This window comes from Gavialis gangeticus, unplaced genomic scaffold, assembly GCF_001723915.1.
Source record: "Gavialis gangeticus isolate Ggan-Ray unplaced genomic scaffold, GavGan_comp1, whole genome shotgun sequence".
NCBI lineage: Eukaryota > Metazoa > Chordata > Crocodylia > Gavialidae > Gavialis > Gavialis gangeticus.
In genome coordinates this window covers 933,826-951,980 of record NW_017728991.1, presented here as the reverse complement: position 1 = coordinate 951,980, position 18,155 = coordinate 933,826, and the positions used below count along the sequence as shown (strand labels likewise).

The following is an 18,155-nucleotide window of genomic DNA, read 5'->3' as shown; positions in this document are numbered from 1 at the left end:
GATGCCTTTACTGAGTGCATGTGAACAGAAAGTTTTCTTATGTTGAGAATTTTGCCGCACATGAATGAATTCTCGCAAGAGCAGCAAAAGGCACATCCTTGGCACCAAGGCAACCGCCTGCCAGGTTTTAAACAGTTGCTGCCAAGTGCAGAGGCAAGAAAGCTGCTACAAGATCTTATTTCAGCATGGGCAAAATTCCCCCTAATTTTTGCCTTAGAAGCAGCCACACCATTTTTGCTGAAATTTTCTTACAGAATTCACTTTGAGGCAGACACCTCTCAGGGCAATGTCAGTCCTATGGTTAACACAGTACGGTTATTATCGACTAAAATCCAGGTCCCCAAATGGGAAGGGTTGGACAACTTACTTACAGGAAGCATTACCAGCTCCACCTGTCACAGTGGAGGCAGGAACCTCTCTTTTCAGCCATACTGCTCAGAATAAGATCTCTCTTTCCCAGTCTAGGAAGGGGAACATGCATGTTGTTCCTTACCCTGCCCCTGCAAGTTTTTCAATCACTACTTAAAAATGGATTTGCAAAGCTCGTGAAACTTTCAAAGGCCCCGTGACAAAAACCTGCTTTTCTTTTGCTCCTTCCAAATGCAAATGATCCTGCTTTGTTCACAGAAGCTGAAAGGTTTTAAGGGATAGGATGGGAAAAAGACAGGAGTTTCTTAAATGGCAAAAATCATTTCCAGAGTTGAACCAAATTACAGAGAGGGAACCTGGCTCTCCGAGCAGTTTGCTGTCACACAGGTGCTGTTTTAGATGTGGTTAAATTAGGAGTCTTCACTTCTGCACAATCCAGAGAAGGGCCCTTAGAGGGGGGTGGCCTCGTGGAGCTGGCTCTTTCCCTGTCTAAACTAGTTTCTCTTTCCTGCACTCCTAGCTGTAAAAGGTGAAACTCCAACAACTCAGTGGCAATTCTACGTCCATCTAAAATGCTCACTGCCATGATGTCTTGTAGGCAGGTGGCCTGCACTGCAGCTACCCACAAATCCTCTACATGTCTTCTTAAGAGAGGTTATTCTGTTTTCTGGTATACAATATGTTTTTTTCCCTCCTGAAAAAGGGCAGTCTAAATTAAGATGCATCTTATGTATCAAGGCTACATAATGAAAAATAATTATAATAAAAATGGCCCCAAATTCTTCTTCTATGGTTTTATGCTTTCACAAGAGGGGCAAGGCGGAGTTGTCTTATACATGGTGCGTCTTGCACGTTATGGTCCTCCCCCTTGCAGTGTGTCAGATTTGTAGGTCTAAAGTGAGCAAAGCACTCCATAAGATTGCACTGGCAGTGCTCAGCACCAAGACAAATGGATTTGCTGAATGGTTCTTTTCACCACTGGTTATCTGTGCTTTGCCTCCTATACTTCCAATGTCTAGGGGGATATTTGTTTCTTTCCTTCACTCACACTCCCTCTGTTTTTATGAAAGGACCTATTTGCCTGGTGAGAACCACTGCCTAGTGCTTACTGCTGGGTGCCACGATGTAAGAGCCCAATCGTTCCTGGCTAGCGAGATGGGAAGTACTGCAGGGAAAGTACATTATGCGTCACTCCCCCGGACAAATCAGTGGCACAAATGGAGTTTGAAAGCACAATCGATTTGTGCAGAAAACAGAAATCAAATGTAAGGTTTAAAAATGTCCTTTTTTGTAGAAACACTTCAGAGATTAGCAATTCAGTCCGTTTCATTTTGCGGTTTGTAAAACGAAGTAGCAAAGTGTGCATTTGGCAAGTCCCAGCACCTATACACATCGAGTCTCTCTAGCTCCAGATGGGGAGTGAGAGGGACCAAGCCATAGGAAAACTACCTGCCACCAAGTAATTCAACTGCCCGTAGCAGGGTATGTGGGGAAAAGCCAAGGTTATTGATGCCATGTGCCCTTGCTAACCTGCCTTAGTGAAGTCTCTGCTGCATCAAGTAGAGATGCAGAATGGACAAAGGCTTTATTCTGCTTTGGGACACAGATGGAGGAGGTACAGGAGCGGTGCAGAACAGGCCCTCACTCCGCACCAAACTCATAATTGCTCACATCCAGTCTAAGCCTGGTACGACAGACATCACATACATTTAAGAACGCTTTATAGAAATCCAGGAAGCTAAAAAAACAACACAGAAACACTAGTAAAACATTATTAATAATTCAACAGCAACACAGAACATTAATAAATATGAATAGCATTAAATAATGATTTAATAGAATACAGTGGAATGCCAAGTATCCAAACTAATTGGGACCAAAATCCTGTCCTTAAGTCAAACTGTCCGGCTAATCAACGTTTAAAGAGACAATACATGCAACAAGCCTTTTTTCAGTCTGTTGCTTATTTCAATTTGTTCCTCAATCATTAAAGCAGATTGCTCTCTATTGGTAGCCACCGCTTGTGACTGTATCACATGCTGAATTCAGATAACCAAGCGCTCTGGAGAGTTTGGTATTCGGATAACTGATTCCCTGCTGTTCTGCATTGACATCCTTAATATTAATGGTTATTAGTGAAATATGGATATTGTAACAATGCTAATTATTCAAATGTCTTTTGTGTTTCAGTGTGATCAAAGCAAACAACTTAATCTGTTTCCCTTATATCTACTCAGGTCCTAATTTCATTTCTTGGTTCTCATATAAGAGGCACAACACTGCAACATACTCGTTTTGGGAGACTTTGTGTTCCGAAACACTGTGCTCACTTTTTTGCTGGATTTTTAACTCACAGAAATATTGATTTCAGTCTCCAGTTTTGTAAATCCTTTTGCCTGACCTACTTTGGGGACTAATTGGAGCATTTAAACAAAAATAGGCAGATAACAGCCTTCAGGGTTCCTATTCATTTTCTTCCTGCATCCCCCCCAAAGTATTCTTCAGTAACATCATGGCATCTAAATGCCAAAAGATGATTGAAAAGGTACCATGTTAAGCAGCTACTCAAGCCTACTCAATCAATAATGAATCCTACCAACTCGCAGGAAGGCGCTGTTCTCTATGTCTATGGTGCCCTGAAGGTTTTTTATGCTTTTGGGTTGTGGCGGTTTGGGGTTTATTTGTTTTTTGGAACCTGGAACCATTTCAAACAGTTTTAGCTCCACATCTCCAATAGCACAGGAAAGGCAATACAGAAAATCTGTGTTTTACATGAAAATAACCTGTGGCATTCATTCCTCTTTGAAAGGCTTGAGCAAACCAGAGAATGCTCTCCGTGCAAGTGCATGCACCAATCTGTGCGCCCTGCTAGACCTATTCAAAAGCTTCACCACCACTACTTCTTTCCATTCAACTAAACAGAGTCACACAAGGTTTAACAGTTTTCTGATGTTACCTGATTTGCAAAGGTTTCTGTACTTACGCAGCACCTCCGTGTCCTACTTTTAGTAGAGAGAAACTTTAAGTCAGGATTCAGTATTTAACACCAGGCTGAAAGTTCTGTTGTCCCCATTATCAATGAGTTTGTATGCGGCCACATGAGGCGTGATGATATTTATGTGCCATTAATCTTAGGTTGATGCAAGATTAAATGGATCTTTTAACTCTTTCAGCAAACACAACACATATTGGTGAGCTCCATATTGGGAAAGAGCACGTCCAAACTGGCAGGGCACTGGGGCGTAAAAGCCTCCCCTAGAGAATGATTCGTGGGCAGGAGCACAGAGACAGTAGCCCCGAGAACGCCGTGTGGTGCAGCTGCATCTAGCCCAAGTAGCTGGTCCTGCTGAAAAGCAAATGTTTAACGGCAAGCCCTACTTTGGAGAATAAACAAGTGTATATGGGAACGCTAGAAACTTGTGTCGTGTTGTACATGCAATGCACATGCATATAAACTGCAGAAGTGTCAAAAATGACTTCATTATTTTTTTGGAAAGCCAAAAGCCTCAAATGCCACGGAGGCAATTTGAGAACTGACACAGAGAAATAAAAACAAAACCGTTCTCCAATATTAAACTAAAGCACTTCATTCAAAGGGCACAAAAAAAGGAAAAGGACAAGAAAGTTGACTTGGATGAAGAACATAACAAGAGCTTAATACTTATGCTCTTCATCCAGGTCAACTTTCTTGCCCTTTTCCTTTTTTTGTGCCCTTAAACCATGCAGCATAATATTGCAGCACCTGGTCAAACATGTTACAAAAAGCAGAGCTCTCAAAGAGAAACCAAAATAGCATTTTGGTGAAAACAGATTATTTCTTTCACAGATTTCTACTGTGAACCTGAAATTTCTAATGAAACTATTCCCCCCAACCAACCTCTTAAGGAGCTGTACAAGGCAAGAAAGCCATTGCTGAGAAAGATTCCAGTGTCAAATCACAGGAGCGGACGTCCTGTCCTCAGAATACCCCAGCATTGTAATCTGTCCTCTTGGAGGAGTTTTTAAAAAAATCAAGTTAGCATACAAAGTTAATATCCCAAATGATATGGTTTACCTCCCACATCCTTCCAGTATTATAACCCTGCAGCTAGGACATTACCACAGAGCAGGATTTCATGTGGTCTGGTTCTCCCCGGAAGTTTGGAAGCCGTATGAGTCACTTCAATTATGGAAGCGCAACACGGAGGTCAATATTAGGTGCTTAAAGATAAGCATCTGCACTGCGTAGCTCAGGTCCTGCTAGCAAAGCTGTCAATGCGCCCATACATGCGGTGCCCTGAAAGGCTTCAGCCAGAGAGGGAAATCACCAGAAAGTGCATGTAGATCATAGAAAAATTAGGGTTTGTGGCTTTCATAGATGTTAGGGGCTGGAAGGAAGCTTGCGAGATCATTGAGTCCAGCCCCCTGCCACAGGCAGGATGTCTGTGGGGGTCAAATGATCCCAGCCAGATAAACATCCAAACGCCTTTTGAGCGAGTCCAGAGTAGGTGCTTCCAAGGGTCGGAAGGGACTTCAGGTCTTCTAGGCCAACCACACACCTGTGCTTTTCTGCTTTTAGTAAACACTAAAATGCCAGCAGCCACAGCACTTTTAGGAGCAGATGCCTTCAGGGTGCATCATGCCCCGTGCCAGCCCGGCTGCCATCGTGGAGCCGTACAGCTTCTGGCAGCTCTGCAGGGATGGGGATGTGCACTGGCGGAGACCACCTGCCAGCAGAAACGTGCCTGTAGCCCATTGCTGAATTACAGAAACACGCTCCCATGGCATGTGCTGTTTGAAACACTGAAAATGGATGCTTGGGTTAAATGTTACTGCAGCTTGTTTGCTCCATCCACGCTATTGACTGGGCTTTCATACCCACCATGTATTATTACAGACTTCTTGCACGCTAAATGCTGTCAAACAAAATTTAAATTACATAAATACCATTAAGTCCTACCACAAAAAGGCAGAAGAGTCAGAAGATCAGACAAAAGTCTGCTGCTTGGTCCAAGTCATGCTATTCCAACAGATTGGTAGTGGCACTAAAATGCTGGAAAAAACATTTTTAAGAGAGTAAAAACCACAGCTTTTCCCTCTTGTGGTCATTAAAAGACTCTGACACTTTCCCTTTCATGACCAATAGCTTTGGTGTCCTGACCAAAATGAAGAGGTCAACATCTGGCTCCTTAAATAAAGCTTTAAGTTTTGATCATCTATAGTGCTGTTTACCACCTGTCCTAGACATCTGGGCACCATTGTCACAAATTGCTAATGACCACAAAAGGTGGCTCCATTACATTGTGGGTGAACAATTACTATATACAGTAGTGAAATGTGCTCCGGGAGGCAGACACTATAGAAACAATTGCAAGATAATTTAGTATTAGGCTGGGGAGCCTGCTCAATACCAGAACATGCTGCTTTCAAATGCTCCCACAGCCCTTCCAGTCCAGAGAGGGCCGTACACTAGGGGACTTTCTTATCTTGACGTATTGGCTCACTGGGTTGCCTTCAGCCCAAGACCAGGCCCCAAAGCACTCATAACAAAAAATTAAGAGTGTGATTAATTTTGGAGCCCTGCTGGGTTCTGGTGAGGTGGGGAGGCTCCGCACCTGCAGATAGCTATGCTGAATCCTGCTGACTCCTACTTCCAGTAACATGCACCTCACTGTGTACACTTCATACAAAGTTATACAGAAAGCTGCACTGGACAATTATTTGAATGCCCAGAAGTACTATAGGAAGCTAGAAGTAGGGAAAAATCCACATTTCAGCTGATTTGTAGGTTATATTTCTTGACAACTCATGGAAATCATTTGGAGCCTGTGCATAATGACAGTAAGGTACAGAAAGCAGCAATTTTTCTTGCCACACTAACCAATAAAAAAAAGGGAAAAAAAACCTATATTTTTACCCCAAATTTATTTTCCTGAACTGTATTAATAACTCAAGTGTTCTGAAAGCTCCCAGTTGATCTGAACTGCACATAATCTCGGCTCTCACCTAAGCATGTGTGCCACAACTAGCTGCATGGCTTACTGAAGGATCTTAACTAAGTGCCCCCTCCCAAAGACTAGCATATTTTACCATACCCTCCCTGTCCCCTCCACACACTAAAATATGCTTGTTTTAATGGGTTTCCAAACACATGGCTCCTCTTCACGTTAAACCTCCCAGCAGAATATGAACCCGCTCCTCCCCATCCCCACCAAGATGCAGTCAAATAGGCTTGGAGAGGTGCTGGCAGGAGTCAGGACTGTCTGCAGCTGAAGCCATGCTGACGCACTGGGACGGGTGCGGCTGGTGTCTTCACTCACAATATACAAAGTCAGATACAATATACAAGGAAAACGCAAGTCCATTGTGGACCTCTGCCTGCATGAGCTGAAATGTTTTACAGCACGGTACGGCAACAGAGGGGACAAACTAGGACAGCACAGATCCTCAGCAGAAGCACTCTGGAGGCAATCATGTCTAGAAAGAAGATTCATGCTGAAGCTTAAGTTATATTACTGAGCGTTTCCAATAAATCCAAAGCCTACCAAGGGATGGCAGAAGGACACCAATGGAAAGTCTTGTTTGCTCCAATCCACAGAGGACAGTGGGAGCCCAGCTACTTAGGAGTAGCTTTTCGCAGTGACGAGAGGAAGGGATGCCTTACCAGAGAACAGCTAGAAGCTAGCCTAAGAGCTATACTAAAGTTGGAAGGCAGCCTCTAAAACAGTAGCCCCCAACCCCCCTACATCTATTATTTCTTGAATAAACCCAGGGAAAGTCAGGCTCTCTCTTCTAGGCACTCTCCAAGCTGCTCTGCTTGGGTCCAGCATGTTTTAAACGTCCTAAGTTTGATTAGACAACACAACATCTCCTCTGGCTTCTCTGGCGCACTTGCTTGGTACACCCCTTTATGCAAGTGGGACCTCATGGGGCAAGTGCTCTAGGCTCTCCGGGGTGTAGGTTGTAGCCCTGCTGGTCTAAGGACATAAGCAAACAAGGCTCATTGGGTAAATCCAGTATCTTTTATTAGACCAATTAGGTTCATGAGGACATTCATTCATGTGTGTGTTTGGTTTTCAGTCTTTCTCTCTGGGGACATGACAGCTGAAGCACACAACAGGCAGGCTTGGCAAGTGCTCCTCTAGCACAGTTACCATTGCCCTTAGATAGCCCAGGAGATGTAGATACTAGTAAAACACCCAGATGCTATTCTATGCCTTGGATTTCTCAACAGCCAAGGACTTTTTTAGGCTTAGGTCAGTGTCCTCCGAAGGGCCCTGGATCCAATCTTGCATCTCCCTCTGTCAGCCAGTTTCCTTCTGCTCTCTCCACTTAAGCAGGCCTCCTTTGATGATGGCAAGTACTGTAGTAAAAAAGTAGCTTTTCTGCACATAAAGTCACTGCTTCTGTCTTTTAAACCTCTTCCCTTTTGTTCTCCTGTACTAAGATTTTTCAAACGCCCCTTCTCCCTCCCTACTAATACTTGATTAACCTATTTTATTTGTTATTATGGAGAAGTAAGGCAGGAAGGGCACGGGTTGGCCATCCTCCTTGGCATCAACCACTGACTGACTCATTCGGGTTAAAAATATCACGTTGTTTATTCCACTGCTTCTACCAGACAGGATGGGCAATACATAATCAGGGACCCTGTTGTCTGTTGGTGACTCACTACACATGAAATCATTTACAAATACAGCAATTTCATAGCATTTAACCAAAGTTCACACACTGTACATAGATTATCCAAATTGCCACACCACGCTGTAAAGCATTTCAGCTCGTGCAGTCAGCGGTACACAACGGGCTTGTGTTCGCTTTATTGGATTTGGTGTGCTGTCAGTCTAGATAGAAATGGTTCCAGCGACGCGGCTGCTCATTTGCTCAGTTGACAAGCAAAGTGAGGTAGATGTAAAAGTGGAGATTCTTTCATTAGCTGTTTGTCTGAAACAACGCGCAGTGAATACATAGCAGAGAGCTGGATACATCAACCAATGAGTTTATGCCTGGGTCATAAATTTTATCTGTGAAGGCTTCACCAGCCTGGACCATGCAGTTAGATAGCTATTATTCAGGAACTGCATACATTTACATTTCCAAAAGCAATTCAGGCGGCCTGGATGTAATAATGCAAAGAACGCCTGAATGTCCTAAGAACTCCCATCTTTATATCAAATTATTGTTTGCTAGTGGACACTAACACACAGCCAGTATCACACATCTGAAATGAAGGAAGTCAATCTGCTTTTGCAGATACTGTGCTTAATAGCAATGAATAATCATTTCTGAATTCCACAAACAAGTGTCATGGTTTGCTGCACTGTACGCGAGGTATTCAAAGAATACCAGTCAACCAAAAATGGCAAGGCAGCAGAGAAGAAAGAGGGGGAAAAGCATGCTTGCTAAGCAATACTGATCAATCTGAGGTACAATGGATTAGAGACAGTGGGCACATCTCTAATTCTACACATTCATTAATGCACAGTAGTTATTGCGCATTTAGTGTAGTACTTGCTTAATGAAATACTAACTAAATGCATAGTACCTACAGTTACTGTGCAGGAGAGCTGGCGCACATGTTTTTTTTAGTAGCCTAACAACACTGCACAGTAGTGTATTAGCATGGGTTTTGCCTGGCATGCTACTGCGCGGTATTATTAAGCTACTGCACAGTAAGCATCTCGTGTAGACATGCCCAGTAAGAACGACTTTGATACCAAGGAATTGAGATGTAATTACTGGTTTTAAAAAGCAGGTGAGCTGAGGTCATTAGCATTGTAACTGCCATCTGCCCAAAAGCAATGCATCTGCAAGCCCATGCTCTGTCCCAGGGGAGTGACAAACCAGAAACTGAAAACACTCATTGTTAAGCTTCACATACATCATGTTCCAGAGCCTGTCTTGGTCACTCCAGATATTTTTTCCATGTTGATAAAAATTAGGGAACTTTTCAAAAAAAAAAAAATCCCCGCTCCAAAATTTGCTTTTTCTACATGGGTAAAACATGCAGAGAACTCCACTGGCTTGGCCATGCTACATGTTTCTGGATGGGACCCTTCCTCCTACCCATATCTAACAAAAACTGCTTTTCACAGCCAAATGCTTTAACCTTCCTCACCCCACTTTGGTGGATGGAGTGTGCAGTGGAGCTGGAATAAAGCGCAGAGGAACAAGCATCCCAAATTACTAATTCAACAGGTTTTCATTCTGCTTGCAGCCAAGCTTCACTCTGCTCTAAGCCAGCTCCATTGATAAGTGCTGCACGTCACGGGAGATCAATGCTTGCCCTACGGGGCAAGCTAGGCTCTGGTTCTACTGCAACTCCATGTTAAGTGATTTTGTCTATTAGGTACCTTTGCACTGTAAGTATTTCCATGGTATGCTCACCATATTCATTTAAAATACGTGCAACACACACAAAAGAGTTGCTCAAATTAGCTGGCTCTCTCTGTGTAGACATCCTTAAAAGCTGTCATTTCAGCTGACCTCGTATATATACTAAGCCTCCCAGTTTTGATACAAATTCTCTCTGGAAATCAGCTCAAACTTCTCCGTGCCAAAGCTCTCTCTCACTGTTTCTTGTCCCTTCTATTGGGTTTGAACTGTCCCCAAAGAAACAACAAAAAACAACAGACATTTTGCATCTTGTCGTTACACTAACATTTTATACAGAGGGAATTTCAACAACTTGCATACAACTACATCCAGTTGCTCCTGTCTCCAAATGTCGAGACACCTGAAATTGTTCTGACAGCAACCATCTGACAGTAACTGATATATCATCCACAATATTTCTTTGGAATCGTATTTTCTTGATCATAATATATAGCTTCTTTCTGGGTTTCCTTATAAACACACAGATGCTTGTCATTCTCAACACAATATCCTTTTTTACCTCAAAGAGATAAAAATGTACACAGGAAACCTCGGCAGGCAAGGTTCTTCAAGTAGATGTGATATCTTTTATTAGACCAACTGAGCAGTTGGAAAGAAGGTTCTTAGCAAGCTTTCGCACGCAGTCACGCTCCTTCAGGCATGGGGAGTCTCTGCTGGGCTGAGACTCCAAGGAGTGAGAGAAGCTAAAAGTGTGGCAGGATGTCAGTGAGAATGTAAACAGGTAGAGATTAGAAAGACAAAAGGTAAAGTATAGCCTTAGACCAACACGGCTACAACCCAACACCCAGCAACACGGGAAAGCTATGAATGTGAAAATGAGAGACTGGGATTCAGGACAGAAGTGAGCATGGGTTTCAATATCTGGGCAAGCACTGAGCCTTGCAGTCAACCCAGCTGTGTACAAGCGCTTTCTGGTGACAAGGTTAGCCACACCACTGTCCCAGCCTCTGGCCGCAACATCTGGATTTGCTCAGATGTTAGGTCTTTGCCTTTACTTGTCTGGAAGTGGCATCCCCCGATTCTCATATTTTGACCAGGTGCTGGGCCATGTAGGACCAGCTGTGGTTGATCATCAGTCTTAAATAGGTTCAACACCCGCAAGCCTTCCCTTTGGAGCTGTAACCAACAGTTGCTCACTACAGAGTCCAGAAAGCTCTCTTAAATCCAAGTATTGATTAATGAGAATGGAAGGAACAAAGCAAAGAGGAAAAGGACTTTTGAAACCATAAGTGTTTGCCTGCAAGCCTAACAGAGGTTGACCACCCCACTTGTCAGAGATGTTAGGCAGAGCCCTCTTTACTGCAAACTCTCTCAAAGTCCTTAGCTCCTCTGAAGCTCTGTCTCACTATCCAGGCTCTGATGCCTCTGCATTTACAAACAGTGATCACCCTCCTTAACGAATTAATCTGTTTGTTAGGAAGCTGAAGATGAACATTAAACCAAATGGGTCTAGTGTCATCCCTCAAAGTGGATCAATGAGATGCACAAAGCTATTATCCTTCTACTGTGTATATGCAGCCATCTGATTGAACTACCCACTTTCCACTTACACAAAGAACATACACTTAACATTATAAAGTAGTTCCAGATCCACATTAAAGCAGGCCAATTTATTTATTTTACCAACAGTAAATGGAGTTTCAGGTGGACCAAAACTGTTTGAGAATTTACATCGAATCCAGTAAACTGTTCTGGCCAAAAAAAATGGAGAGAAAGTTTTGAAAAATGTTCAAGCATGTTGCCTGGACATTTTCAAAACGAGACATTTAGTTTTGGCTCTGCTACAATGGCTCACATTGACATTTTTTAAGCAGAACTTTTTGTCTTTGGGTTCTGAAGTGTCATTTTTCTTTAAAAATTGAGCTAAATTAAATGTGTGTGTGTGCACGTGTGTGTAAAGGTCAAATAACTCAGAACAAAACATTTCAGGTTAGCCTCAAATGATTCCCCCCTTTAACTGACACACACAGAAATTTAGACTCAAAGCAACTTCCTTTTTTCCAATTTTCCACTTTGGCCGCCTGAACAAAAAATCCATTATTCACACAGCTCAACTCCACACCTCTTGATTGCAATAAGCCAGAACAGTAGCATCTGCAGGAGGAAGCAGCTTGTCTCCCATCCTGGGCAAATAAACCCGCAAATGTCAGTCACTCACAAAAAACAGGTGAGCAGCAGGCTCTTCATTAACATAAAATTTACAATCATGACAGAAAGAGGAAGAAAACATCTTGCTAGCGCTTGCATCAAGTCAAAGCCCCATGTGACAAGGGCTTTGCTGCTATCAGTTTAGATATGGGCATTTATCTAGAGGATACAGGGATGAAAGCCCATTACCCTAAGCAAGTTAGTAACTAGCACCACAGATGGAGGACAAAATAGCCCATGCTAAAGCTAGCTTCCTCGCACCTTTTTATTGCAACTCAATTAGTCCAAGGACTTTGGACTTTTCCCAGAACCTTCATGGACAACTAAATGAAATGATCTTTCATTAGCCATGAGCCTTCTAGTCACTGGTGCATGCTGGTACCCAGGGCCCTAAGCATGGCACTTACAACTGAATCTCCCCACAACAGATGTTTGTCCTACCCTGGTATTTTCTTTGTGCACCCCAAATCTCTCTACTGTTGCACAAGAACTGCTGTCCGGTACAAGGCTCCTCTCTCTGCTGAGTCAACGTGGCAGACAGAACATTTCACAACATCTCTCTCTCTTGTTTTCCTCTCAATTTCCTTTGCTAAAGCAGATCTTTAACTGTATTCTTTTACATGGAGCAAACACCTGGGATATAGCTTGTACGAAAGATAATTTACAAGAACTTGTATTGTACTGGGTGATGTTTCTGTTCCGTGAAAAAGCAGATAACCTTTAACTTCCAGCACAATAAGATCCTTAATCCGAGCAAACCCAAGTATCCACCTGGACTCTAAAATGTAATAAATAGAAGATAAGAATATATTCATCTTCCTGCCTTTGATTAATGAAATGCTGTCCCAGGTGCATGCTTCAAATCCTGTAATTCAGTGCTGCAGAGAAACTGTAATGCGCATAAAGCATCTGGATCAACAAGTCTATTGGTTCAACAGAGAAGCCTCACAGCCCATGCACTTTTCTCCCCAGAACAGGCGAGACACTTACCACCTCAGAGCAATTTTGATCGGTGTAGTAAGGCATGATGTGAAAAGGTCAGCCGGCAGGTCGGGGATCATAGGGAGCAGCTCATTGGCTTCGCATGCTGCCAGCTGAATGCAGTTCTTCATGGACGGGGGCAAAGGCATCTGAGCAAGTGGATGATTAGGGTTAATTGCAGCCACCTTGATGAGAGATCAAAATAAATGAATCAGTTGGAGGTTTCAGCCATCCAGAAAACAACCTGAACGCAGCTCCACAAACCATTTGCCAGAAGCTGCCCAGGGTCAGTGGATCACTGGATTCAGCGGTTGTGAAAGCAGCAGCGATATTAATGCATCAGGAGTGAGCAGCTCTCATTTACTTATGTTTATGGTACGATATCAGCTTTTAATTAGAGTAGCAACTTGGGACACAGTAAGCTCTGAACTATCACTTGGGAGGATTCTTCGGTCCACAAAGTGCTGCCCCTCTGAACCAACCGTTGTCAAATTCAGCCGAATAAACTATGGCTCTGCCCACCATTCAGCAAAGAGTGCACCCTCCTTGCAGCCTGCTCTCACTCACTGAAAGTGGAGAAACAGCTTAGCCCTGAAAGAAGGAAAGGAGACCAACTGCTGTAGAGCTCAGTGTCATGAAAACTGAGGACCTAGTGCCAGGTAAGGGGAATGCCCCACGCTACCCAGACCGCTGCCAGCAAGACTCACTTCTACCTAGCAGCCAAGCCAGAGGGAGGAGGAAGAGAAAACTGCCAGGGGAAGGCAGAAAGCATCTCAAAGATCAGAAGCAGAAGTATCTGGTGAGATCAGTAAGTGTACCAGCAGGTCCAGCTTTCCAGCCCATATTTTATGAAAAAGGGGCAGGGAATAGAGAATGTGTACATCTCTGAGCTGTAAGTTTTGCCCAGACTAGTACATATCACTCAAGTTTTTTCAACATCAGCTTGATGAGTTAGAACAGCATCAGCAATGCCAAACGGCTCTAAACAAGAAATTAGTTCCTAGGACTACAGTGACAGCTCTGCTAAAAGCTATGATTGGTTTGGGCACACACAGCCATCAAATCTGAGTCACAAAGAGAGGTTGGGAGCAGTAGCAGATGTGTCAGTGCAGACTTCACGCCAGTCGTGCACTGATGGAATACACTCAGTTAACGGCATTCCTTCAGCTGCAGCCAGGAATAGGCTTTGGGTAAATGCTATTCAACTCCTCCGCTCCAGGTGCTTTACAGGAATCAATTTTTCAAAGAAAAGGACTGGTAAAAAGCAGGACAACAGCAGGCTACCTGAGCATGTGCAGGGCCTGGTAAAAGTAGGACAGAGCTTGACGTGAGAGTTTAACTTCACAATTCGAAGCTGCATCATTGCAACCAATTCATTTTCTGAAACAGAAATAATGTGCGCCTCGAATTCCAGACACGCTTTGAGAACTGCAATGCGATAGCAATCCAAAGTTTGCCTAAGACAGTATGTTACAGAGGATGTTTAAGAGCGCTGATTACATTATAAGCTCAATATCAGTATTTCTTCCAGCGTCTCCTTAAAATACGTGGAGAGACAAAAACACTTGAGAGACATTTCCAAACATCTGCAGTTTTGGCCTCGGGTACGTATGAGGCTTCTTGAGTGAACAAAACAGGGAAATTAAAGTATGTGTAATGTTTTCACTGCCCTGTCAACAGCTTGTACTATGCATGACAACAAAGAAGGACCCTCAAGTGATCCAGACAACCTTTATACACCGAACTGTTCCCCACATAATCACAGGAAGTAAGTGTGGTGGTCTCAAAAGAGCTCGTTGAGAATGAAAGCCCTCTGTGGGAAGGGGCTACAACCCCCCAGGTCTGGCACAACTGCCCACATTGGCTGTGGGGAAGGATTTAGTACAAGCTGTGGAGAGCTGTCAGATTTGCACTCTCATGATATAACCATGAGTCATATTTTCTAAAGTTTTTGCTTTTTTAAGAAAAAATAAAGAATCAGCCTCAGGAGCTGCAGCCATGGTTTTCTGCAGTTTTCTTGCTTTTCTCCAAGGCGGGTGCTATACCTCCCATCATCCTCCATCAAACTGGGCAGCCTCCAGCCAAGAAGAAGGCTGGATCACTACATCCCAGGTGAATCTGAAGCGATTCTGCACATCAATCCCCAGCCCTCTGGTCATCTCTACTGCACTGCCCTAGTAACCTCCGGCATGGCTTTTACAATCATACACTTGAATAACTGCAGAGGGATGAAAGTTGTCAGAGGGAACAGGACAGAGGGGGTTAGCCCTTCACAGCCATGCCTCTGGTTACTAATGCTTGACAGATGGGCTCATGCAGGGGGCATATTCAGTGCATATGAGTTCTTTTAGAAGGAAAATGTATTTAAGTTAGCTAATTTTATGCTGGATGAGAAGTGCTGGGCACTGACAATTTCTAGACACAGAACAAAATGGGCAGGGGTAAAAGCAGTGCCAACTTCTCCAGGTCAAACCTCCCAGCTCTGACCTCGTCTGTTCATCATTTCTGGCCTGTTTAATCCTTGGCTGGCCTCTCTACTGTGAGGCTCAGTTAAGGGCCCCCCTACAAATATGATGTGAACATTAGTTTGTGAGGATCGGGTATATTAACATCTACTGAATATATGAATTCACCTTTTGATTTAACACCACCATAGTTACATTCAAACAAATGAGGAAAGGATCAAGGCTTTGGTATTCCTTGAGCCATCCAGCCTCTCAGGATAAATCATTTTATCCCTTCTGCAAAGTAACCATGGAGAAAAAGATGGGCTTTTACCACTCAACCACAGCCCATTACAAACAAAGACACTTGCAGCAACCTTGCCCTTTGTGACATGCAAAGGGAGGGTCATGCTTAAGTATAGTGCAAGGAATTTATGCCTCACTCAAGCAGAAGGATAGTTCATATTTCCTCAATTTATCAGCTGCCATCTTCTCCCAGACATGCCCCCAGCACATATGCAAAGCTGGTGGGAACAATAAACCTTGGGGCAGAGAGACATACTTCTCTCACAACAGTTAAAAAAGCCTTGCCTGTACTGTGAATAGGGATGATATAACAGGCTCCAACAGCATTTGAAAAATCCATGGCACATCAAGTTAGTAATACTGCGACCTAATATTGGTTTAAGTTATTAGTTACAGTGAAATACCTCGACAGCTCTGCAAGGTGGTAATAATTGAATTATTCTGGATACAAATTACAGCAGCTCAAAGCTAACAAAACATTCAGTTTTGCTATTTGCAAGCAATGTACTTGCCAAAAGGAAGAACTAATTGATTTGTTACCATCACCACTGGCAATTAGCAGGAAGGGACACAAGTGAATTTTAAATCTCTTATTGAAAACATTTATACACAGATATAACCAGATTCAGAGGCAGGAAGATGCAAGAAAAGCAAGTCCTTATGATTTAAAAGGCCTGCTGGAGTTAAAATAAGAAACTCTACCCTAAAGCAGAGACTAGAGGCTGCTATTATTTTAAACACTAGCCAGAGCTGCTGGTTTCTACAGGTTTCTGATAACTGTCAAAATCCTCACTCCCCACAGAAGACATTCAAGCGGGTACAAGGAAAGGAGGAATTCCTTCCTACCAGCAGGTGATGGAGTAGGAAAGTTCCCCCATCAGGCCTCAGGCCAGTGCAGGAAATGATCCTGCCACTTTAGCATTCAGCTTATTTTTTGAGATGCAAGTTCAAGATGGAGAAGCCCAAAGAAATGTAACTCCGATTAGCAGCAGTTAGTCATGTACTCTACTCAAGGCAAAGGGAACACGCACACCCACAGCAGAATGCAATTCCTACACAAACAAGGAACAAAACAGGGGGCTACACAGCTTTAAGGGAATATGCTAAGAAATTCAAACAATAAAGGAAGTTGAAAATAGAAAAATGATATTAGTCCACAGAAAAACAAGAACGCAGAAGTGATGTTTTAGGAATATCGACCCACCTTTCTGCTTCCCCTCTTAACTCCTCATTTTGTGCTCCACAGAGTCTGAATTATGGAAAGTTAATCAGAAGTAAGCAGCCTGTTGTTTTCCCACTGTCAGTACAGTGCACTTCAGAAGCTTGCTTAATTCTCTACAATTATGGTGTATTTACTTACAGTTACAGAACCCACTGGAGCTAGTTAATTGGATAATTAAGAGCTATAACTGGGTGCCTTTACTCTGAGAACATGCAAGAGTGAGAGCTCGGGCTTTAGGAAACGCACAGGCAGGGTATTTTCTAAATAGGTTACTCCCTGCTTTGCAGGCACTGTTTCCTGCCATGCTGGCATGGGGTCAAATCCTTCAAAGATAGCCCGTTACACTATCTGCCAGTGTGCACATTGGTTACTACCTCTACTGCTCTCCCTGGTGCCAGGTATGATGATAAACAGGAAGCCAGCAGCAGGAGATCTAGTTTCTAAATGCTCAGGCTGGTTTCCAAATAGGAAGGATGGCTGGGGGGGAGGATTAGCTTTCTTTTAGAAAGGCTGCAACAAAAAGGAGCTGAATAAAAGCAAAATACCAATGAGAAGAATTCACATTTAAATGGAGAACATGAATTTGTTCAGACACACTACGCTGGGGCTTTACCATCACTGTTTATGGCAGTGGAGGGAGGCATGCCGCAAATTAACCCCACATACTCCCTAAGGGCCACTCCGTTTCTCTTCCTCTGCTTAATCTGCCACTCTGCTTTCTGATCCCTGCCTGGTCTGCTGCTCTGCTTTCTGCTTCCAGCCCTATCTGCCACTGTACTGCCTGCCTGCCCTCTCTCCAATCTGCCATGTGCCACTTGTTGGCCACCTCTGGTATACAAAACAGATGGCTGTTAGTGATCCGTGAGCTATCCAATCCATCTCATTATCTAGATACAAGCAAAACCCTATTTCATAGATTTCATAGACATTAGGGCTGGAAGGGACCTTGGAAGATCATCGAGTCCAGCCGCCCACCCAAAGGGCAGGAAGTCAGCTGGGGTCATAGGATTCCAGCAAGATAAGCATCCAATTTGCTCTTGAAGGTGTTCAATGTAGGTGCTTGAACCACCTCCGATGGCAGGTTGTTCCAGACCTCGGGGGCTCGGACAGTAAAGAAATTCTTCCTCATGTCCAGCCTGAAACAGTCTCACAGTACTTTATGACCATTCAACCTCATCATCCCTTGGGGCGCTCTGGGCAGCAAACGTTCCCCCAGATCCTGGTGGTCACCAGATCACCCCTGAGCCTGCGCTTTTCCAGGCTAAAGAGCCCCATGGCTCTCAGCCTCTTGCCATAAGGTCTGTTTTCCT

At 43.6% G+C, this 18,155-nt stretch overlaps 1 protein-coding gene across 1 annotated transcript in view; it reads right to left on the bottom strand.

The window, feature by feature from the left end:
• RPTOR (regulatory associated protein of MTOR complex 1) overlaps window positions 1–18,155 on the bottom strand; it is a 245,836-nt gene that overhangs the window by 147,219 nt on the left and 80,462 nt on the right. The window contains exon 5 of the mRNA XM_019515638.1: window positions 12,883–13,058. Coding sequence (XP_019371183.1) covers window positions 12,883–13,058 — 176 coding nt within the window. The remainder of the gene's footprint in view (window positions 1–12,882; window positions 13,059–18,155) is intronic.